The sequence below is a fragment of the Podarcis vaucheri genome (assembly GCF_965113315.1).
Source record: "Podarcis vaucheri genome assembly, chromosome: 3".
NCBI classification, from domain to species: domain Eukaryota; kingdom Metazoa; phylum Chordata; class Lepidosauria; order Squamata; family Lacertidae; genus Podarcis; species Podarcis vaucheri.
Window position 1 is genome coordinate 124458599 of NC_138761.1, and position 25104 is coordinate 124483702.

At 44.3% G+C, this 25104-nt stretch overlaps 1 protein-coding gene across 1 annotated transcript in view; it reads left to right on the forward strand.

The window, feature by feature from the left end:
- Window positions 1-25104, forward strand: part of PKHD1 (PKHD1 ciliary IPT domain containing fibrocystin/polyductin) — a 253117-nt gene that overhangs the window by 207066 nt on the left and 20947 nt on the right. Inside the window, exon 57 of the mRNA XM_082216559.1 lies at window positions 16955-17960. Within this exon, the coding sequence (XP_082072685.1) occupies window positions 16955-17960 (1006 nt within the window). The remainder of the gene's footprint in view (window positions 1-16954; window positions 17961-25104) is intronic.

Genomic DNA, 25104 nt, shown 5'->3' on the forward strand with positions numbered 1-25104 from the left:
TAATATCTACTAGTACTTGCCCTTTCTGTTCTTGCCAGAACAATAATCATATTTTCCAGTCTGACTAAGGGAGCTGGGCATGTTTAGCCTGGAGAAGAGGAGGTTAAGGGGTGATATGATAGCCATGTTCAAATATATAAAAGGATGTCACATAGAGGAGGGAGAAAGGTTGTTTTCTGCTGCTCCAGAGAAGCGGACACGGAGCAATGGATCCAAACTACAAGAAAGAAGATTCCACCTAAACATTAGGAAGAACTTCCTGACAGTAAGAGCTGTTCGACAGTGGAATTTGCTGCCAAGGAGTGTGGTGGAGGTCTTTAAGCAGAGGCTTGACAACCATACGTCAGGAGTGCTCTGATGGTGTTTCCTGCTTGGCAGGGGGTTGGACTCGATGGCCCTTGTGGTCTCTCCCATCTCTATTATTCTATGATTCTATGACTTTAGAGTGAACTTTTTCATGTTCTGATGTCATATCCAACCATGTAGCATCTATAATAGCAAGTCACCCCCCTGGTTCTTTGAATCCATGCTGGAATTGATGGTGGATGGAGATCCTTGTTTGAAGGAGAGGAGGACTGAAATAAGCCTGGTTTTGCATGCTAGTGTGAATTTGGTGGGAAAGAAAGCAGCATTCTCTTCAAACTCAGCATTCTGATGCTGTGGTGGGGATGGGGAGGATCTTTGGAATATAAGTGCTCTGGGGTAGGGTTACCAGATGTCCCTGTTTCCTGGGACCGTCCCCGGATTTACAAATAAGTCCCCAGACAAATTCCATCCCCGGAATGTCTCCGGATTTCATCTAATGTCTCCGGGAAACATGGCAAATCGGAGCAGCCTCCCAACTTCTGGGAAGGGAGGCTTCACGCTGCCTATCAGAGCTTGCGTGCAAGCAGGAGGGGGCAGTTAGGCAATGGGAAGCCTCCCTTCCCAGATGAGGGATCCCCGCCCCCTCCTGTTTGCACACAAGTAGGAATGGGATTGGGGCTGCTCCAATGGGAAGGGAGGCATCGCGCTGCCTGAGCCTCACCGCCACCACTGCTCTCGGCCCTCCTTCTGCACCTTCCATGCCTGACCCACCGGGCACCGCTTCCCCATCACCACCGAAGAACCAACAACTCAGGGGCTGCCCAGGCTCATGGAGAAAGGAGATAGAAGCCTTGGAGGAAGGGGAAACGTGGCGGTTGAGGTCAAGGCAGTGGCCGCCCCTCTGCCGCCGCCATCGCTGCAGCATCAACATCCCGAAAGTGTAGTATTTATTTATTTATTTAAAGTGTCCCTGGAGTCATTGAAAAAAATCTGGTAACCTTACAGTCTGGGGAGGAAGAACACTCAGCATTTTTTAAATGTATTAACACACTTCCTTGGAGGGTGAGAACATGCAGGCAGGATTCTGAAGACAGATAATATAACTAATCACAGGAAATTGCTATATAAGCTTCTTTGCGCTGAGTCTTCCCCCACAGAGTTCCTTCAACTGGGGCGGGGGGCAAATCTGGCTCTACTTCTGACTTTCTAGCCAAGTCATTATTCTACCAAATAGCACATTCCATTTATAACTAGGACTGCAACTCATGTTCCCTTTACATGCATCCTCTCTGATGCCAGAATTGCTTCCCCCTTGCGCACTCCCACACAGCTGCAGAATGAAGGAGTGAGCAAAACAGCCACTTGGGTGGGTCCAATGTGGTGGCTCTTTTGCACCTAGTTGCCTTGTGGTAGCAAATTGGTAGAAACCCCACCAGCACCAGCACACAATTGGTCCAGTCTCAGTGGCCACTCCCCCAGCACTGTGAGATCACACTTCATTCACAGAGCGATTAACATATACCATTGGTGTTGCCTATGGAGATCCAGTGTGGTGTAGTGATTAAGAGCGGTAGACTCGTAATCTGGTGAACCAGGTTTGCTTCCCCGCTCCTCCACCTGCAGCTGCTGGATGACCTTGGGCTAGTCACACTTCTCTGAAGTCTGTCAGCCTCACTCACCTCACAGAGTGTTTGTTGTGGGGGAGTAAGGGAAAGGAGAATGTTAGCTGCCTTAGGGTAGTGATAAAGCGGGATATCAAATCCAAACTCTTCTTCTCTTCTTCTTCTGACTCCACGATTTCAGGTGGGGAGATTCTTATGCCTACCTGGAAAGACCAGGAATTGAACCCCAAACCTTCTGCATGCAAAACAGATGCTCTATGACTGAGTACCACTCACCTTCCTTTGGCTCACCTCAAAACCTGTTCTTAATTAGTATTGATATTTCTATATTTAATAGTACCACATTACCATCATATTTCTGAGGAACTCTTAGCTGTTTAGTTGTGGTGGGGTGGCCAAGCTTACTACAGAGTTCTTACTACAAGGGAGGTCTTACTCCAGAGAGTATCTCTTCAGCTGGAAACAAACCTCTTGAGTGTGGCTAGAAATGGCATTTCCTGCTGGGAAGCACTGTATCTGCAGTTTTTTATGCCTCCCAAACTGAATGTGGATAGAAGGTAAGAACTAGAAAGGGCGTACTAGCTAGTGGTGGGAGCAAATCCCACTTCAGGGTGGGCCTGAATTCAAAGGGATATGGAACTTCCTTAGCACAGGCTGAGGTTTCCATATCTGCAAATCCACACTTTCACTCTTAGACGCGAGTGCCTGTCTTGTGCATGGCATCCACCTTTTATGTGTGTGCTGCGGGAAATATGAGTATCCCAGTAGCGTTTCCCACAGCCATCATGATGTGTAGAGCTGTCTTTGAAATCTGGGTCAGCAAAGAATAGAGCTCCAGTTCAGATGATTCATCTTGCATGGCAGAAGGTCACCAGAAGCACCAGCCCGCTTTCAAACCTGGTTTTGTGCATCAGAGAAGAGAAATGCCTCTGTGTTGCCAGGAAATCACCCCCATGCTGAGTCTGGCGGAAAGGTCTGGATGCAGGAAAAAAGAGCAGACAGGGCCAGCTGTACATTGCAATTTCTGTTTGTGGTCTACTAAAACGTCAGGCACGGGAGGCTTGACTCAGACTTGCCAAGTTGGGCATGTTTTAAAGACTTCACCTGAATGTTCAGCCAGCTCCTGATATGCAATATGGTGAAGCGACTCACATATGCAGAGCAGGCTGCTCTGTGCTGAGAAGAGCAGACAGGCAGCCAAGGGATAAGGGTGGGGGCCGCATTTCTCTCTGCCAGAGAATTGTGTGTGCTGGGCATCAGATGTGAGCATACTGAACTTTAGCAGTATAGGGGCTGCCGCTCCAGAAGGTGACAAGAGATGGGGGTCTTTCTTTCAGCTCCTATGAAATAGATGCCTTTTCTTGGCAATGCACTTCGTATTACACATTCATCAATGTAACCACAGTGTCATGGAATTTTGCAATCTGAGCACTCCTTTAAGTCCTGTAATTCTCCCTCCTTCAGATCTGGGCCCAGAAATGTGTGAATTATGATTTTCCCACTAGGGATGATGGAGCTTGTAGTTTAATTCTCATGAGCCAGATGGGGAAAGCCTACTGGCCTCTCCCATTATTCAGGGAGACTTCTACAGGTGGCTACCTGGCCTCCAAAGTGAGTTCTTTGCTCCATATGAAATGGAACAGCAGGTGACCTGGAGTGGTGCCCAGGACCTAGTGTGAGATGTAAGTGTTGTTGAGCCACTTGGGAGCAATGACCAAAGGGCTAGTAAATTAAATGCATGTGAAAATGGCCAATTGCCAAGAAAATCCAACACAGTCACATTAGACTTCAAAAGAAGAAATGTCCCCCCAATTAGGAGACTGATAAAAAAGAAATTGAAAGACAACATCAGACGGATAAAATCACTCCAAAACACTTGGCAGTTGTTTAAAAACACAATACAGTGGTGCCTCGCAAGACGAAATTAATCCGTTCCGCGAGTCTCTTCGTCTAGCGGTTTTTTCGTCTTGCGAAGCAACCCTATTAGCGGCTTAGCGGATTAGCGCTATTAGCGGTTTAGCGGCTATTAAAGGCTTAGCGGCTTAGCGGCTAAAAGGCTATTAGCAGCTTAGCGGCTTAGAAAAAGGGGGGGAAAGCGAAAAAAATCACAAGACTCGCAAGACATTTTCGTCTTGCAAAGCAAGCCCATAGGGAAATTCGTCTTGCGAAGCGCATCGAAAAACGGAAAACCCTTTCGTCTAGCGGGTTTTTCGTCTTGCGAGGCATTCGTCTTGCGGAGCACCACTGTATTAGAAGCTCAACTGGAGTGGATACCACAGATCAGGAAAGGCATCGTGAGGGCGAAGAAGATGCCAACATGGTTAATGAGGAGAGACAAAGATGCTATTAGAGGCAAGATGGCTTCTTTTGGAACTAGATGACTCTCGGAATCCCTTCCTACCCTATGATTCTATAGTCTTGTGTGAATGAGGAGAACAAAAAGGAGCACAAACCTTGGCCAAAAAAAGTACAAGCCAACAGTAGGAGATGCTTAAAAAGAATTTGACAAACGCATTGCTATAAACCTGAAGACTGAAAATGGGAAGTTATTTAAATATATTAGTAACAGGAAACCATCTAGAGAGGCAGATGGGCCCCAAGGGAGTCAAAGGAGTGCTAAAGAAGGATATGGAGATTGTGGAGAAGTTGCATGAATCATCTGCATCTGTCTTCACAGTGGATGATATAGGGCATATCATGGTGTCTGAACTACCTTTGAAGGAAATGAGTCTCAGGAACTAAGGCGGATACTGGTAATGGGATATGAAGTTATAGGTCTAATAGGCAAAATAAAAACTGACAAACATCCAGGTCCACATGACATCTACCTGAGACTTCTCAAATCAGCCTCTGTACCTGAGGACTGGAAAGTAGCCAATATAACACTAGTTGTTAAAAAGAGACCCAGGGGAATCTGAAAATTACAGGCTGGTTAGCTTGGCATCTGTGGTGGAAAAACTTGTGGAAATAATAATAATAATAATAATAATAATAATAATAATAATAATAATAATATTGTATACCACCCTATACCCGTAGATCTTATTGTTAAAGATAAAATAACCAAGCATATAGAAGAACAAGACTTACTGAAGTAGAACCAGCATGGCTTCTGTAAGGTCAAGTCTTGTCTCATGAACCTATTAGAGTTCTTTGAGCATGTCAACAAGCATAGGGATAGAGGTTATCCAACTGGCAAAACATACTTAGATTTTCAAAAAGGTTTTGACAAATATCTCACTCAAGACTCTTGAGTAAGCTTAGCAGTCAAGAAATAAGATGAGAGGTCCTATTGTGGATCATGAATTGGTTAGGTTGTAGGAAATCAAGAGTGAGAATAAACTGACAGTTCTCTGAATGGAGAGATGTAGTGGAGCCCCCCCCCCCTCAAGGATCAGTACTGGGACCTGTGCTTTTTAACTTGTTCATAAACAACCTAGAATTAGGAGTGAGCAGTGAGGTAGCAAAGTTTGCTGATGATGTTAAATTGTTCAGGGTCGTTAAAACAAAGTGAGGGTGAAGAGATACGAAAGGATCTCTCCAAACTGAGTGACTTGGCAGTAAAATGGCAAATGCAATTCAACATAAACAAGTTGCAACAATGAAACCCTTAATTCCACGCATATATTCATGGGGTTTGAACTGATAGTGATGGACCGGGAAGAAGACTTTGGGGTCATAGTATATAGCTCAATGAAGATGACCCAATGTGTGGCAGCTGTGAAAAAGGCAAATTCCATGCTAGGGATCATTAGGAACGAAATTGAAAATATGGCTGTTTTTGGCATCTGTCTGTTTTGAGAGACAATGGAGTTTGTGACCTCCCTGGAGCGGAAGCCTGGGCAGTGTGTAAGCCTGCAGGTCCTGGGCTGATGGTCCTGGGCTGCCCGGATGACAGGACCCCTCTCTCAGCCTCACTGATGTGGCCCAAATGAAAGCAGTGCAATATGTTTGGCACCAGCTTGGCTGCGGGAGTTGCCAGAAGGAGGTGTATAAGGCATTATCCAACTGCTTAGGAACTTCACCCTGGATTTGCACAGGGTTTACTCCTTAGCCTTTTCTTCTTCTGAAGATTTCCTGCAAGGCAGCAGATGTTTAGGATCAGAGTTGTCCTTCTCCTAGATGAGCCACTTTCCCAGGTGGACAGGCCCCACCTGCCCCTCACTTCCATGTGCAGAAACAACCTTCTTGACCATTGGACTCACCATAAACTACGTCTGCTCAATCCACTGGAGCCTCTCTTCACATGCAGAGGAAGTCCCTAACTCACTGAGGGTTTGAGACCCATTGGCTGCCCTCACCTGGTTTAACCAGCTGGTTTAAGCCATTCCCGGGTGTGGCCACTGTCAACTTCTAGGAGCCAGAGTTGAGAGCTAAGTGCAGGGAGGTGACCAAAGGTGGTCAAACTACCCCAGAAGGAGCATGATGTGCCCCCCACCGCAGGTACTGCCCATCCTCTAACACCACACACACCCAAATTGAAAATAAAACCACTGATATCACAATGCTGTTATACAAATCTATGATGCAGCCGTATTTAGAACGCCATGTATAATTCTGGTCACCTCACTTCAAAAAGGATATTGCTGACTTGCAAAAGGTCCAGAAAAGGGCAGGGCTGGAAGATTGAGGACAGATGCTTCCTTTCTGCAGCACATTGTTAAATTATGGAACTTGATCCCACAGGAGGCAAGTGATGACCATCAACCTGGATGGCTGATGCTTGAGAAATGTCACTGGTAGAATAATACATTGCACCTTGATCCCAAATGGGAAAATTAAAAATAATGATTTATTATATTTAGAATTTAGTCAATTCTCTAAGAACACTACGTGCACAAATTGGTGTTCGGTTCAGGATGTTTCCACAGTACACTCTCTAGACACGTAGATTGGGAATATTGGTTTTGGACCATCCCTAATGAACGGTTTACATTTCAATGAGTTTTGTGGGAATTCTACATGCCTGAGTTCTTATTCATGAGGCCCAAAACTGTTTTAACTGGGAAATGATCATAAATGACATAATGGAATGTTTCTATTTTGGAATAATCATTTGATTACCAGACTTTGTTTTTGCAAAAGAACAGGATAATTTATTAGCGATGGGACAACACCCCTTGGCTCATCTCAAAATGCAAGCTTGTTTTGTTTTGGGTTTGGTTTTTTTATAGCTTTCCTTGCATATGTTTTGAACCAAAAGTGTGCTTTCTCTCTCCATGTATTCCCAGGCCATGCTTGTGAAAAATGCATGAAGCGCACACCCCCTCCCCTGGCAGACCCTTTGTGGCCTTTCCTTAACTGGAAATGACGCTGCTGAGCAAGGCTTGGCCCAAGGCATTTTGCCGCCTGAGGCAAAGAACAAGATGGCAGGCACATGCCAACACAGACAATGGGGCACAAGAGGGCAGCAAACTAGTTTAAGAGGCACAGGACAGGCTGTGTGGTGCTCATAGCTCTGCCAGTAGCCTTGGAGCCATACCTCCTTCTGCTTCCCAATTCAATTTGGGAGGCAAATAAAACTATGAATCCTTTGCTCCCCAGGAAGAAATGATGCCCCTGAACTTGCTCAACAGCTCCTTCTCCTGTATCTAGCAAGCCTTCCTCGTCACCAGTTCCTTTTCCCCAGCCTTCTCAAAGGTAAAGGTAACCATCAGCTCCAGTCGGGACCAACTCTGGGGTTGCTGGCTCATCTCGCTCTATAGGCCGAGGGAGCCGGCTTTTGTCCGCAGACAGATTCCGGGTCATGTGGCCAGCAGGACTAAGCCACTTCTGGCAAACCAGAGCAGCGCACGGAAACGCCGTTTACCTTCCCGCCGGAACGGTACCTATTTATCTACCTGCACTTTGACGTGCTTTTGAACTGCTAGGTTGGCAGGAGCTGGGACCGAGCAATGGGAGCTCACCCCGTCATGGGGATTCGAACTGCCGACCTTCTGATCGGCAAGTCCTAGGCTCTGTGGTTTAACCCACAGCGCCACCCGCATCCCTTCTCAAAGGTAGCTTTTTCTTTTTTCTTGCTTGGGAGGTGGTTAGGGGGATGAGTCGAGTTTGAGCCAGGACTCAAACTGAAATAGGCCTGACCTGAAATAAGGCAAGATTTTTCAAACCCGGGAGTTTTATTTTTGAAACCACTCAGTTGCAAATTTACCCCTTTTGGAATGTGGTGATGGAAAATGGAGAGTAGAAGGATGAAGAACCAAAGACCCTTCCTAATTTGTAACTAGATGAAGCAAAACACTTTGACAACAATAGTCTTAGCAAGTTTATTTTACTAATTCCCCCACCCCCTCGCTTGTCAAAGAACATACTCCCCCCCCCATAATAAGTCCTTTCCTCTTCCATTTCTCTTGCAAAGCAGGACAAGGCACTTGTGGTGGGTACACACTCCTGCTAACTGTTATGATGTTTGCTGTCAATTTCATTTATTTATGCAACTGCTGTGGAAGAGCCCCAGGCGGAGAAGCAGCCATGAAAGATTTCAGAGTCCTGGTGTGGGGTCATGAAAGGGAAAGAAAGGGAACGACGTCGGGGCGGGGGAGTCCACTGGTTATGAGAAAGGAACTGACACAGGAAATGGTCACATATGGCACAGATTTATTGTGTCCGGGACTTCCCATTCAAATCCCATTATATCCACAGCTCAGAGCAGCGCTTGGCACAACCCACATTTGTTTTTAGATCTGGCATCCAATGAAATCAGAGCTTCATTCTGAAAAAGAAAAGAGGAAAGGAAAAATGTGATGTGTTTATCGTGCCATGGCAGGAAAGCAAAGGGTTGGTATTGTGTTTGAAAAGAATGCTGTTTTGCTTTCTCTTGTATAGGGTCAATAGTCAGAAAGGACCGGGGGCAGTTGTGTGTTTGCATGTAGAAATAGGCCTGTGGCCTCGTACGTTCAGCTAATACAGAAACAACCTGAGAGGAAATAGCCCCTTAAAAGCATGTAGTGCAGAAAAGATAAAGACTGCTGTTTTCACTTCAAGAGGCGGAGAGCTGTGTTATTTGCTGTGAAATCGGCAAGGACCAGTTGTGTTGAGGTTTTCAATAGGGCTGCAGGTTTAACAAAATGATTCTGATATTATGTAAGTGCTTTAATTTGTGAAACTCAGAGAGCAAATACTTGCAGTATAGGTTTATTCAGACTAAGTGGTGTACATATTCAGCTCATATCTCTGCCTCCCAGTAAATTGTGCCACATTCATCCCACATATTCTCCTGCAGCTTAGTATGTTCTCCCATAGACCCATATTTGTGGTATCCTCTCTCAGACCCCACCCATTATTCATCTTGTCATGTCACGCCTCTCAGTTCCCCGGCTGACATTTTAATGCTGGTCCACAGAGCACACGTGGATGGCTGCAGGGCTGGAAGTAACAGACTAGAACACCATAAGAAAATCTCCAGGCAGCTTTCTTGGTCTCCCCCATACACAAATGCCACTGATATCATTGTAGAGTGGATCCATTTTATTTATCCCTCCTGTCTTTTTGTGTGTGAATACAATACCTTGATCTTCCTTTATTTATTTTAAGATGGACAATCAACAGGTATTGATAACTACTGTGCTTTATTATAAGCCATCCTATCCCTCCGTCGTGACCTTTCCAGATGAGTTGCAACATTTATCACCCAGATACAGTGGTACCTCTAGTTACGAACTTAATTCGTTCTGGAGGTCTGTTCTTAACCTGAAACCACTCTTAACCTGAGGTACCACTTTAGCTAATAGGGCCTCCTGCTGCCGCCGCACCACCAGCGCGCGATTTCTGTTCTCATTGTGAGGTAAAGTTCTTAACCCGAGGTACTACTTCCGGGTTAGCGGAGTCTGTAACCCGAAGTGTTTGTAACCCGAGGTACCTACCTTTAAATCCCTTTCCATTGCCTTCTGCTGTGTCTTTTGATAGCCAACAGCTTTCGTTCCAAATACAGGCATATCTCTCCTCCTGTAACAGATTCTAACTAGTTATTTGTGGCAATTGGTTTTGTGTTTCTAGGGTGCCTATAAGAACGGTACGTAAAACAAAAAAATAAGACTCAGGCCCTACAATCTGTATAAGACAACACACACCAGGGAAGGAAAGCTGCAGGGAAAGGTAGATACAGTCATACCTTGGTTCTCGAACTCCTTGTGACTTGAATGCTCCAAACGCCACAAACCTGGAAGTGAGTGTTCCGGTTTGCAAATGTTTTTTGGAAGCTGAACGTCCGACGCAGCTTCCGATTGAGTGCAGGAAGTTCCTGCAGCCAGTTGGAAGCCGCGCCTTGGTTTTTGAAAGTTTCGGAAGTCGAACGGACTTCCAGAATGGATTCCGTTTGAGAACAAAGGTACAACTGTATGTGGGATCACTTAAATGCCAGTGCAAATGCAAGTTTCCCTCCTCCTATTTACATGTACCGTCAGAAGGAGCCCAGCAATTGCCAGGTGGTGAGATGTTCCATCAGCAGAAGACAATGAGGGAGAAAAGGTGCAGTTGGGAAATGGAGGGTATAATGTTGGTTCCAAATTGGGGGGGTATAAAGCTGGGCAGGGGCTGTAGCTCAGTGGTAGAGCATCTGCTCTGCGTGCAGAAGGCTCCAGGTTCAATCCCTGGCATTTCCTGGTACAGTTGGGAAAGATCTGTGCCCCAAACCCTGGAGGGCCAAATCTAGTCCGTTTAGAGAGGATTGAGAGAAATGGACCAATGGTCTGGCCCAATATAATTCAACTTCCTAAGATTCTTATAAACACGTCACTTGCAGGCTAAGCAAAGCAATTGCTACTGTTGAAATAAGACCAGCCAGAAAGCAAAAGGAAGTGGAAAGAAAATTCCAAGAGTGTAGACTTGCTCCTGTGCGTAATAGGAATTTTAATCCCATAATCCAGAGGTATTCAACCTTTTTGAGTCCACGGCTCCCTTGACCAACTACATCCTTTCTGCAGCACCCTGTGGGACTCAGGAGCCCAGTTGGGTCACCCCTTACCTGCAGAGCTGGCAGCCGCTCACCCTTTTTCGAACACCCTCCCTTGTGGAGTGTTCCCTCAGCCTCCCCTCCCGTCTCCTTGGGAGTCCTCTGGGCAGGAGCTGCTGCTGCTCCTGGTCTCTGAGCTGCCCCCCACCCCAAAGAGAGGTGCCTCCTCACCCTGCCCCACAGAGGGAAGAGGATACCCCCAGCCTTAGTGGTCCAACGGAGACTGGCCAGTGGTGAACTAGAGGCAGCACCAAGCACTCAGCTCCCAGGCAGGCCTTGCGCACAGCAAGCACAAGAAAGGCCAGTGCAGTGCCTGCCTGCCTGCCTGCCCAGCCTCCCACTAGTCTGTCCATTCCCAACAGCAAGGGCAGGTAGACTGGCTGGCTGGGCTCCCTCGCCCACTTGCTTGCTTACTCTGGCCAGCCCTGGAGGCACTGCTCACCTGGGGAGCTTGTAGCCAGGGCTGCTGCAACAAACAGCTGTGCAAGCCTTTGGGAGGCAGAGACGCAAGAGGGCATCCGAGGAGAGAGGGAAGGAAAGGGGGGCAGAGGCCAGCATTGCCCGTTGCACCCCTGACCATCATCCAAGGCACCTCAGGGTGCCACAGCACACTGCTTGAAAACCACTACCATAATCATTAGATTGCTACATTCACCCCATGTTAACATACAAGCCACAAATAGTGAGAGCTTTTCTTTCTCTCAGCAAATAAGAGGTTTCTGCCAAGACTGAGTACAGTGGTGCCTCGCAAGACGAAAAGAATCCGTTCTGTGATTCTCTTCGTCTAGCGGTTTTTTCGTCTTGCAAAGCAAGCCCATTGACGGATTAGTGGATTAGCGCTATTAGCGGCTTTTAGCGGCTTTTAGCGGCTTATCAGCTTATCGGATCAGCTGATAAGCGGCTTAGCGGCTTAGAAAAAGGGGGGGGAGGAAAAAAACCCCGCAGGAACTCGCAAGACATTTTCGTCTTGCGAAGCAAGCCCATAGGAGATTCGTTTTGCGAAGCACCTCCAAAATGGAAAACCCTTTTGTCTAGTGAGTTTTCCGTCTTGCGAGGCATTCATCTTGCGGGGCACCACTGTACTCCTTCCCATCTCTGCCTTCTTGGCCTTGTGGAAGGGCTCCAGTCCCTCTTATGGGACTAGGAGGAATGTGTGCTTCTGGACACGGATCCTTCTCAGGCTCCTCAGGCACATTGGTTTGCATGCAGATTTAGTCTGGATGTATTGAAAAAAACAACTTGGATTTGCATCCATATACGCCCATTTATCTGCTTTATGAAAATTTAGAAATAATTGCTATAATTTGAACAGACTTTAAATTAATTGTTGTGAGGAAGGTTGTGACTAGGTATTAAACTGAGATACTGAAATACTGAGGTCTGAATTAAATATTGCATGCAAACCCATCTCACATCATTCCAGTGACCACCCACTCACTTCAATCAGCTTCAGGAGGGCAAGGCAGGAAGGTTTGGCCAGGTTGAATCTTTCAACTTTGAAATTCCAAAAATGAGGAGTGCTAAAAAATTGTAACATGACTTGGGAATTCAAGAGATAGTTGGGTTAAATTACTATAATTTAGTTTTGCTTGTAGGTAGAATGTGTGTAAAACTGCATAGAAATAATTAAAAATGATTGTCAAGTACTTGTTGTTGTTGTTGTTGTTAAGCATTACCTGACATTTTCAGAAGGTAAAACTAAAAGTTCTTTGGTTTTTTGAAAGCAGTTTACAGTATGTCCTTCTTCAACAAACCTACACTTACCAAGCATAATGTTGTCCAGTCACTAAAATAATAGCGGATTTGAATTCCTCACACCTGAAACCATATTTTTAAGATCAACTACTGAAGAAATGTGCAAAAATTAAGTTTCACCCCCTAAAATGACATGACCCAGCGGCAGGGGTGGGGATTCTTAACCTTTCTCCTTCAAGATGCTTCCTTACTCCATATATATATATATATATATATATATATATATATATATATGCTTTCGTAGATTTTCACGGGTACAGGAATGCAGGTTTTGGTGTCTTCGGGTGTCTTCCCGTGTAAGAGTCGGGGTGTCTGTGCGACGTTTCGACGAGGTCTCACTCGTCATCTTCGTCATCTTGAAGATGACGAGTGAGACCTCGTCGAAACGTCGCACAGACACCCCGACTCTTACACGGGAAGACACCCGAAGACACCAAAACCTGCATTCCTGTACCCGTGAAAATCTACGAAAGCAAATATCTCACTTGAAGATGACGAGTGAGACCTCGTCGAAACGTCGCACAGACACCCCGACTCTTACACGGGAAGACACCCGAAGACACCAAAACCTGCATATATATATATATATATATATATATATATATATCCCACACAGCATTTGCTTCTTCTCTCACACAAGCTCATACAGCAAGTTCTCACAAGGTAGTTTCTGAGATGGCGGGAAACTTAACATGTAAGTTCTCTCAGTTGTCCACTGAATTATTTGTCTTCCTTACTTCTGGGGGAGTATGGTTTATGGAGTATAGTTTGCCCAGGGCCACTAGGCTACAGTGAGTAAATAGTGTGCCATTAATTATGTCCCCACTTTTAGCTTTTAACATGGTAGCTGCATTTATATTGGCATTAGAAATAAGTGAGTAGCAAACCTAGGCAGATGGAAACAACATTGCTTGGCATTTATTTTATTTTGATAAAATACATATTAGAGAAACTTGATGACACCTCTTTGTTTTAGTCAAATGCTCCCGAATTTTTCCTTACAAGTATGCAATGTGAAATCTATCATAAACTGGGGAAGAAATTAGTAGAAAGAAATGGTGATGCTAACCTAAAGGGGGAAATCATTAATGTTGATGTATTTCATTCAATTTTAAATGTAGAACTTTTGAGGGCATTCGTGAGGGAGCTGGGTAAAAAACCGAAAGTCTCCGTGCCTTTAAGTAAAACATCCATTCTTTTTTTAAAAAAACCCACTTAAAAAAACCTTCCCTTTTGGTCCATTTTCTAAATAAAGGATACGAATTGTGTGGGGTGTTTTTTTTCTTAAGCAAAGAGGACCCCAACGGCATATTTTTCTTTTCAAATGTGAAATGAGGTGGAAAATCCTCATTTCACGACAGGAAGGACAAATATTGACACAAAGTTAATATTTGTCAGAAACCCTGCAAGCAACCTGAGTGTTTGGAAAGAAGTAAATTAAATAAAATAACAAATTTGGTGTGGAGCTCTATTTTAGAATTTGTGTGGGGGAAAAGAGAAAAATTAATGTGAAAAGGATTGTACGAAAAGAGAGCACATACAAACTTCCACTTTGCTGCCCTTGAATACCCAATAGACTACTGTGTAACACATCCATGTGCACATCTGATGCCATTGATCGCACCATACATGGTGCTCAGTGTCGCGTGTTGGCGCATAAACACAACAGCCCCCCCATTCTTTTTTTTTAAAAAAAAAACCTCTTCCGCATATAATTAGTTTTATCTCATGCACTCACCATCTTCTTGGCTTTTCTGACTTTTTTTTGCCACACCTGCACACCCCAATCTGCGAACCCCAATTCTCTCCTCCCCTCACTTGCACGCGAAATATATAACCCGCTTAACTTAATTTTAGCCATTTAGAAGGAAGGCTTCTGGAATTTATCACTGTTATTGTTCATCTCGAATGTAAATAGCACATGTCACCTCAATACTCAGTGGTCAATCAGTATTTATTAAGCCCCGTCCACTCTGGCCTTTTTCTCCAAGGAGAGCCGCAGGGCAGATTAGACGCTGCCCCTGACACGGTGTGTCACTTATCTATTTGTGTTGATTATGAGAGTCAGCTGTGAGCAAACCTCTCCCCCCCTCCCCCCCCCAGCCCCGCTTACAAGCACCCCTGCTTGGATTTTCATGAGGAAATAATCAGATTAGGCCTTCAGCGGCGAGTTCATACGGAGTTCTCTTTTCTCCAACGTGCTGCTAACTGAATAAACGTGTTTTGTGGTAAATTGTAAATGACATTATGATTACCAAGGCCAGCGTGGGTTTCATTTTAAAAGTGATCGAAATGGCTGGCTGCAGAAATTGTGACTGGCAGAAAAGGTGATTCTGAAAGGAGGGAGGGCAGAGGAAGAGGAAGAGGAAGGGACCAACCAGGACTCTAGCAACCTCTTTGCAGAAGAGGGAGCTTGCACAAATGCAAATCCTAGCAAGTGGCAGAATAGGAGCAGGACCTCTTCAGCAAGAGAAATGCGAGAGGGGTGATCAGTGGGAGGGGAACGGTTGACTCAGCTGTTTGCAAGGCATCAAGTGAGGAAGGCTGCAGCAGTTCTGTAGCTAGTGAATCACTGAATCTTAGAGCTGGAAGGGACCCTGAGGGTCATCTATTCTAACCCCCTGCAATGCAGGAATCTCAACTAAAGCATCCAGAACACATGGCCCGCCAGCCCCTGCTTGAAAACCTCCAAGGAAGGAGAGCCCACAACCTCCTGGGGGAGTAGGTTCCACTGTCAAACAGCTATTATTACCGTCAGAAAGTTGTTCCCGGCGTTTAGTCTGAATCGCCTTTCTTGTAACTTGAAGCCATTGGTTCCGATCCTTCCCTCCAGAGCAGGAGAAAACAAGCTTGTTCCCTCTTCCATGTGACAGCCCTTGAGATATTTGAGGATGGCTATAATATCTCCTCTCAGTCTCCTCTTTTCCAGGCTAAACACACTCAAACTCTCTCAACCATTCGTCATAAACCTTGCTTCCAGACCCTCAGTCATACCAATCTCCCTCTTCTGCACACGTTCCAGATTGTCAATATCATTCTTAAATTGTTGTGCCCAGAACTAGACACAGTGATTTGCATGTCCAGAAAGGCCCCCAGATTTTCAGCTTTCTCTCCTTGGTCCTATCCTAATTATCCTATGTTCATTCCTGTGCTCTCTGTTGCATGTATGTGCAGGGGCACACACACACACACACATATGGCCCATGTTCTGGGGGCAACATTTCAGTGCATGGTACTAAAAAATAATAATCAAAATATGAAGAACTCAATTAAACCCTGGAAAACTGAGAAATGGAGACATTGGCATATTCTCCCATCCCCACACAGTGGAAAGGTTAGGCCAATCTGCACAAGCCCCCAGACCACCCCACTGGTAGAAAAAAATACCCCATTAGAACTTAATCCATTTTTAACTCCTCCTTACCACCTCCACCATATAATGTTTTTCTGGAAAATGTAGTTTGTTGCTTTAGTAATACAGTGGTACTCCGGAGGTCCATTCTTAACCTGAAACCATTCTTAACCTGAGGTACCACTTCAGCTAATGGGGCCTCCCACGGCCACCACGCCGCCACCACATGATTTCTGTTGTCATCCTGAAGCAAAGTTCTTAACCCAAGGTACTATTTCTGGGTTAGCAGAGTCTGTAACCTGAAGCATCTGTAACCCAAGGTAGCACTGTACTGAGAACATCAGATAAGCAATTGGTTGTAGGCCATTGTTCATCCTTAAAGGAATTATCACACATTTGATTCTTTTTATGGCACCTTTTAAATATTTGAGGACTGCTATAATAACCTCTTCCTTCAGTGAATTTCTTTTCTGGAATAAGATAGCTCAGTTTTGTCCTCCAGATGAAATCTACTGAAAAACCATCTCTCTTTTGTTGCTCCAGTCAGAACCTTCAGTGATCTAATGCTTCACTGATACATCTGTAGAACCTAGACTGCATCAGCTTTCTGCATTAGTGCCAACTTAGGCAGCAATCTTATATCTAATCACATTAATGTAATGCAATTATGCATTTTATTACTTTGAAATGAATAAAGGATTCAATCTAAAACGTGCATTTTCTTTTTTGAAAACAGCATCCAGTTTTACTCTTTAATTTTCCTTGTCATTTGGAGTAGGCACATATTTTCCCCGCCCTTACATCTGGTCTCCCAATCACACTTTCGATGAAAGCTAATAATGTAGTTGTACAATTGTTTACCTCTTCAGAGACTGTGTAAAGAGAAATGTCTGTCACATATTACAAGTCTTGCGACAAAATTACAAGTGTTGGCAAGTCTGTGTTGATGATGTATTATTTATTTAACAGGCATTTACAGAGAAGACAGAAAGTGCATCTACAAACCGTCATCAAATGTGTATTTCTGTAGAGAAACATACTATGCAGTGGTGATTTTAGAAAGTACAGATACAGATGCCAGTAACTGGAAGCCCTCTCCACCCCTGCTGGTGACCGACACCTTCATTGATACCTTCAGCGAAGCCACTTCACAGGGATCCTGCTGTGCCACAGAGCATTCATCAACATTTTACTCAATATTGCCATTGAGCAAGCTCTCAAAAATTTGTTTTAATGGTCCAGTGCCCTGGTCACTAAGGCTCTACTTAAATAGTGGTCACAACACTACAAGGATTCTCTTAGCTATCTTTTACGATCAGCCACGAAGCTTCCGTGTTTTTGTTAAAGGGAACTATATGCCACCAGTTTTGTCGTTTCCCAGACCTTCCTTGGCAAATGCTGTGACAGGAACCAATTACTTCAATTTTCATGAGAATCTTCTGTATGTTGCCATTCACTGGGATGAACCTATTGAAATACACACATATGATTCTCTTCATGTTGCTTTCACTATAGCAGAGGCTGAGGCAGCGGTGATTCAAAGACTGGCTATTTTTTTACAGATTGGGTGGGACCAAGTCAGAACAGTCCTCAACTCATCTGGAAGTGAGAGCACTTTAACTACCATAGCAGACAATGCTACAAAGAGGAAATACCAGTGCCCTCCTATGAAGTCATGTGTGTTCATTCACCATAGAGCTAGCCAACAGAAAACCCAATCATCAAACTTTGGGGGCTCGTTGCCACCCCATTCATCCACTGGTTTGAGAGTGCTGATCCTTGAAATAAGTGATCCATTACACTTCCGAAGGTACAAGCTTGCCTCCTCGTTTTCGGGTGACAGATTGACAAGTTTGGCCAATACTCTTATCAATGCCCAACAGACTGGTGAACTTCAGCATGCCCTCAAAATACCAGTTGATACGCTAGTGGTGATGGTTTCTTCCACCTCAATTCCAGCAGAGGGAAGTTCTAGGTAAGAGGACTTCACGTCAAATAGTAATGCTGTAAATGTTAATGTAAAAACCACTTTTCATTGCCTGTCAATGTCGTCAGTGTGAGGGATGATCTGAAGGGCACAAGGTGGGGGGAGCCTCGCAAGAGTGGCTGACACAGAAGCACTTAGACCAAAGGCTTACTGTCCTGTATCCTTCATTCACTGAAGCAAGTGGTACAACAACCATCACTTTCAAATTATGGCCATGATTAGCTTGAGTCAATGAGCCCAAACCACTTGTCCGACTCTGGCTATGTTCTTTGAACAGCTCTATGGAGGCACTTTTGGTTTATAAAAGCATATACAGCTTACCAAACTGTGTGTACAAAAATTATAGCTACAATGGAAACAAAATTGCAAATCACCAGCAAATTGTAACACACACACACACACATTAATTGTCTGTATAAACTAGTTGGCATAGAAAAGTTTTCAGCAAATGTGTAAAAATTAAAACTGAAGATGCTTGCTGAATCTTTTTATGAAGAACTTTTCGCAAGACTAGACTGATTACCCTGAAGGTTTGATTTTGTGTTGACATCAGATAAACCTCACTAACTGGGGGGACAACTAAAGACACTCCTACAGATGATCTCAGTGACTGAACTGGGATCACGTTCAAACACATGAATGAGAAATGGGGCCACACTGAGAAGTCCTGCCCCCGATGTCACATGTGGTATGTTGGGGACATGACTGGGAGACAGTGCATGAGTAAAGTATTTGCAAAGGGCTTACATGCTTCGCTCTCACCATGGCTGCCACTCCCAATTATACTTTTAATAAGGAAAAGGGATTTGAGAAATATGGCCCTGTCAGAAATGAGAGAGAGGGTTTACACAAGCCTTCCTGTACAGTAAACTGCTGCTACCTGACTCAGACCCATTTCTGACTTCACATTTGTCCAGCTGAAGTGCAATTATCACCTTTTCATAGACAAGGCACAAAGAGACTGTCAGGATCAATGATAGTTAAGTAAGCTGCTTACTTAAAAATGGTTGATTACTTGGAATTTTACGTTGCGGTTGGACATATCTCGGGTATTGTGCAAATAAATACATCAGATTCTGACTTAGGTCACAATCCTGTGTATAAATCCTGTGTATACTTTCCTGAAAGTAAGTCCCCTTCAACACAGTAGGGATTTACTTCTCAGCAAACATGCAGAGGATTATGTTGCTGGTTTATTATTGCCACTAAACAATGCATCTTCTTGTTACACTTTTGGCTGTCCATAGCTAATTTGGGTTAAATTACTTCATACCAGTGCACAAGAATTAAAGGGTTTGATTCCCACATTACTGATTCCCCCATGGTACGCCATCACCCTGAAGCTGTGCTCTGCTTTTAATATCTACTGTCCATAGCAAACCTATCTAAAAGGCCTTTATAACTCAACACTGTCACTTTATGCCCAAGAGCAATGGAAATCCACTTATCTCACTAGGGTGAGACCTGTAAATACAAGGCCCACAGAATGAAAATTAACATATTTCTCCCACTGTGGCGGCTGCCACAGCAGCAATGCAAGCAATAATTCTGAGCTAGCTATCTGATTCTATAGCAGCTGCTGGACTGACCAAGTCAGAAGATGGGCACAAAAGGAAGAGTCAGGAACGTGCAGGAGGTGTGGCAGCAGACCCTGAGAAATGTAGTGGGAGCTGTGCAGGCAGCTCAAATTGTTCTTGAGGGTATATGTGTTGTCTTTCCCATCTTGCCATGCACTGGACTACTAAAAACAACCTAAACTATTGAATCATATCAGAGATGAAGGGGCAGCATATCAGGGATTAAAGGCAAGCACATCATACATTCAAACAACCCTGATAAACAAAACACAGAGAAAACTGTGTGCACTTATTTTTGCGGACATTCTGCCTTCTACATGGCTGTTGTGAAGGCATAGAAAGAGGTATAAAATAGTGCTTGCATCATAGACATCAAATTTTGGTTCCTTTAATCAAATTATCTGTTTTTCTGCAACACCCCAACAATAAATACATCTCCAAGGCTTCAACCAATATTAATCTGGCCTAATTATTGCGTGTTTTAGGTCCCTAAATTCTAGTAGGAAACAAAACAAGCAAACAAAAACCATTGCTCCTGCTTTCCAATGTTCTGCCCTGGAAAACAAACATACCTAATCAAAGGCAACTCAGTTGAAGAAAAATTTAGCGCCATATTTAGCAATGAGTTTCACCAGGAATTCTAGCAGAGTCTCTCTCTCTCTCTCTCTCTCTCTCTCTCTCTCTCTCACACACACACACACACACACACGTAATAGAGCAGATTCCCACCTTTCCACAACAAACAAGAAAAAGACCAACATTCTGGGTCAGGACATTGCCAGCATCAGCAATGGTAAGCACATGCTTGAGGTAGACAATTCTGTCTACCTAGGTCACACCATAACCAGCAATTTTACCATCAATGCTGAGCTGGGCAAGTGTATTGGCAAGGCAGCTGTACAATGGCTCACGTCTCTAAAAGGTATGGGAGAACGTGATGCTAACGGCCACTACCAAGATGAAGGTCTACCAAGCTTGTGTGTTGAGCACATTGCTTTATGCAAATGAGTCACTGGCAACTTACACCTGCCAGGAGTGACACCTCAATGCCTTCCATATGCACTGTGTCAGGGAGATTTTGGGCATCATGTGGGAGGACAAAACCATCTCCTGGAAAATATTCAGAATTCAGGCATGGCCAGGAGGTGTTGTGTTATGAGAACTTTGCAGGCATTTGTAAGACTGTTTCAGTGCACTGAAAATCCATTTCAAAAGTCACTATGTATTAACATCAACATAAATTAAGCCTATGAAAAGTGGGGTTTTGTCTTTGTTCACTACAACAAGCATCTGAGCTAACAGAAAATAACTACCTGGTAGAGAAGAATTAGGCCCCAGAATGTGGAAGTTTTTCCACCCCATTTTTGCCATTGCCCACTGTTTTAATATAGTTTACAAACAAACAAACACCATAGCTCGTCTGCAGGAAGCACAGCAGGTGAGGGGTTAAACGACTTTAGCTGTTGGGCAGGTTGGATGCTTTTTATACTTTCCTTTTAGCTGGAGGACCTTGCGCCCACAGGCCATAGTCACATTATCAGCTAGAAATTGGATAACGACAGCACAGTGACAAATCCAGGTTGCTTGCAATAAGGTGTTAATCCCTTCGCTTTAATATCGAAGCAGCTTGTAATGATGTTTGGACATCACTCCAGTTTACTGACGACCCCACTGGGGTTTGCAATAGAACCGTACAAACCACCTAACAAGGTGTCAGGTGACTTCCGTCGCCAAAGCAACGGACATTGCAATCTAATCTTGCTTCCATCCCTTCCAGCTCCCAATAAGGCCCAGGTTATAGAAGTGGCCCATCGATGCTTGGTAACTGGAATCAATTAACGTTAATTCGTGCACTGCTATGATGTATTGTGATCACTTTCATTTCAGAGAAGGGGGAAGGAATTGCTATAATTCACCTAAAATGAGGTTGTCTATGGTGCTGAGGTATTAATTGGGTGTCCATATTAAATGGGAAAGGAGCACAGCAGTGAAGGCAAAGTGGATGAGTGACTCTCTTGGCTGCTATTGACCTATCAGAAGAAGACAGTGCCCTTTTCCTTTGCTTTTATCTATTACAGTTTTCCCTATTGCGTGTCAAGTTGATGTATTATAAAAAATTCATTTGGTGACCTTTCACCCCCTTTGCAGATTAAACAATTTCACCGGGATGGCATCATTAAGAGGGCTTTGCATTTAATGATGATTTCTCTAAAAGGCCACGGAGATTCGATTTTAAGCTAACAGATTTATTGCACTATTATAACATATCGTAAAAAACTCTACCACCTACGGTCTAGTTTTAGGATAGAAGCTGTTAAGAGTTTATATGGAGCTTAAAGTGGTATTACCTTGGGATATGCTGAAAGAGCCGGTCCGCTGGGTCTGTCCTGCAACACAATGCTGTTTACTTTTCACACGATACTATTCCCCAGGTGCTAAACCTAAGAAGTGAATTAGAGGACTGCCTAGTTTCAGTCCTTAACCATTCACAGTTCAGGTAAGGAAAGGGTCGAATATTTATGGTTATAATTAATAATGTAAGCCTTGGTTTCATTAATCTGCACAATATATAGTGTGGGTGAAACGTGGTGCTTGGGGGCTGTAGAAAGGACCTGCTGGTTGCTATTGGCAACCATAGGGCACCCACTGAAATGTCAGAAAACTCTTGGGAGTCAGAGGTAGGGAAAGATTTTTACTAGGGGAGCTGAGCCATTTGTGACACAGTATAGAAGCTCAGTAGCCTAGGGAAGATTTCTCAGCAAACAATGCAGATGTTACCCACGAGACCTGCTGGGGCTGCTAAGAAGTCACAGGTCTTGGCCAATGGCAGGGCCTGGCTTTCTCACCAACTCCCTTTGCAAAGGTACTTTTAAGCATGGCTGTTTCACAAAGGGTTTAGCACCTGCAGTACAGTAACTAAACTGAGTGGTGTCTTACTTTGCTGCAATTGCTCCTCTGCTGGGAGAAAAGCGCTCTTTTCACCTGTTCTGGTATTCTCCTCCTTTGCAAAGAAACAGTTGGCACTTCAAACACTGCATAACAGGTATCCTTTTTATCAACAGTACAAAGTATTATCACCAAAAGCCCTTTCCCCCCAGCAGCCTGTTCTCACAGTAACCAAACAAACGCACACACAGCATTTTTAAAGCTAAAGAAAAACAGGAATGCAAAACCTCAGTACTTCTCTCAAACCTAGACACACACAGAGACCCTACAGTGCTCAAAATTGCGGTGCACACAAAAACCACCCACGATGTCTTCTCCCAGTCCTCCTCCGCTATTCATAAAACTAACTGCAAATGATTAAGCTCCTTTGTATTTTACCAACAGATCTGTACAGGTTTCTTCCCTTACACACATCCTATTTTGGCACAAGGGTCTGCTCTCCTGTGGATCTCAGTATGTTCAGCCGGTCTGCGTTTGCGATCCCCTGTTGCGTAACCTCTTTATAGTTTCCCCACAGGGCCTGCTCTTCCTGGGTGTTGTGTACTTCCCCATTTCTCCTTAAGGGAACTGACAAGCTAACCTGCTTACCTCCTGATATTGCTCAGCAGGAAAGCAGCAAGCCTGAATGTTCTTTTACCAATGCTACAGGGAGGAATCTTTAGGTTCCCATGAACCAAAACGCTGGGCAGAATGGCAATACATTCTGCCTTTGAAGGGAGCATTTTCTTTCCCCTTTGGCACAACCAGTTATTTTAGACATTGACAATGTCCTGCAGGAAAGCAAGTACTTTCTGCTATTTAGCAAGCAAGGTTTAACTTGGGAGCAAAATGTGTAGAAAAAGCATAAAAAGGTAAAGGACCCCTGACAGTTAAGTCCAGTTGCGGACAACTCCGGGGTTGCAGTGCTCATTTCACTTTACTGGCCAAGGGAGCTGACGTTTGTCCACAGACAGTTTTTCAGGGTCATGTGGCCAGCGTGACTAAGCCACTTCTGGCGAACCAGAGCAGTGCACGGAAACGCCATTTACCTTCCCGCCGGAGCAGTACCTATTTATCTACTTGCACTTTGACATGCTTTCGAACTGCTAGGTTGGCAGGAGCAGGGACTGAGAAACGGGAGCTCACCCTGTTGTGGGGATTCGAACTGCCGACCTTCCGATTGGCAAGCCCGAGGCTCAGTGGTTTAGACCACAGCGCCACCCAGGTCCCTAGAAAAAGCATACACACACGCATATACACCATGAAACAGTCTCCCTCATGAGGTGGTCCCATTGGGGTTTTTTTAAGCAGAGGTTGGATGGCCATCTGTCATGGACACTTTTGTTAAGATTTCTGCATTAAAGACGGTTGGACAAGATGGTGCCTTCCAGCTCTATGATTCTATGATTCTATTATGTTATGACATGGAAAAAGTAACAAAATTCTTAACAACAGCCTTCTTGTGGCACCTTAGAGTTAAACTAACAGATTTATTACGGTACAAAGTTTTGCAGCCTGATGCCCATTTACAGGATGCATGAAGTCTGAGCTGTGATAGGTTTGTGAATTCACCTCTGAGGAAGCAACCATCCCCGTCTCAAATATATTTTTGACTGCCTCAAAGCCCAAAGCAAAGTTAGCAGGCTTTGAGGCTTTGGAGCCACTTTGAAAACTCAGGAGGGTTTCTAGAAATTGTTTTCTTGTTTGGGATATTTAGTCCAATTTTAGAACTTCCTCCAACCTTTTCATAAATGGAAAACACAAAAAGCAGAGAGGCAGAGGAGTGGAGTTCTATGATTGACACTTCCAATAGGGATGGATCTCCAAGAGAAAAACCAATCAGTCTAGGCTTTAATAAGCTCTGTCCACAAGACTTGTTCTTTCTGGTGGGAGCAGCAGGCCTGGAAACTGTGAGCTTGTAACCTTTACTGAGGTCTGGCAGAACACATACTGTACATGTTGATCCTACCAGTTATGCCCAGTGAGGTCATTCTTTTACATTTATTGCTAGCACTGATAAGAATAGTTTTCCTGCTTAGGTAGAGTATATCGTGATGTTGTTGTTTAATCATTTAGTCATGTCCGATTCTTCGTGACCCCGTGGACCAGAGCATGCCAGGCACTCCTGTCTTCCTTTGCCTCCCGCAGCTTGGTCAAACTTATGCTGGTAGCTTCAAGAACACTGTCCCACCATCTCGTCCTCTGTCGTCCCCTTCTCCTTGTGCCCTCCATCTTTCCCAACATCAGGGTCTTTTCCTAGGTAAAGTATATAAGCCTAGTGAAAATATTCCCACTAATTTTCTACAATCCACTTCTCAGTCCCTGTGCGTTATTTCAGATTAGCAGTATTAGAAAGCAACATAGACTATTAGCTTTGAAATCAGCCACTTTTCCTTTTCCTTCCTAGCATAGTTTGCAAAGGCAAAAGCTTTGCAAAGCCCAGAGTGCCTTTAGAATTCAGAGAAACCTGATAAAGAAATTGAGTTAAACCAAAGTGAATAGGCTCTCAATAAATGCATTGTTTGTACAACACCTTAAAGCAAACACCAGGAGATAAAAATAAATGGTTTTTATACTTTCATTTTGAGGCAATAGCAAACCCCAAGTCATCACCTTATAGCAGTGGTTTA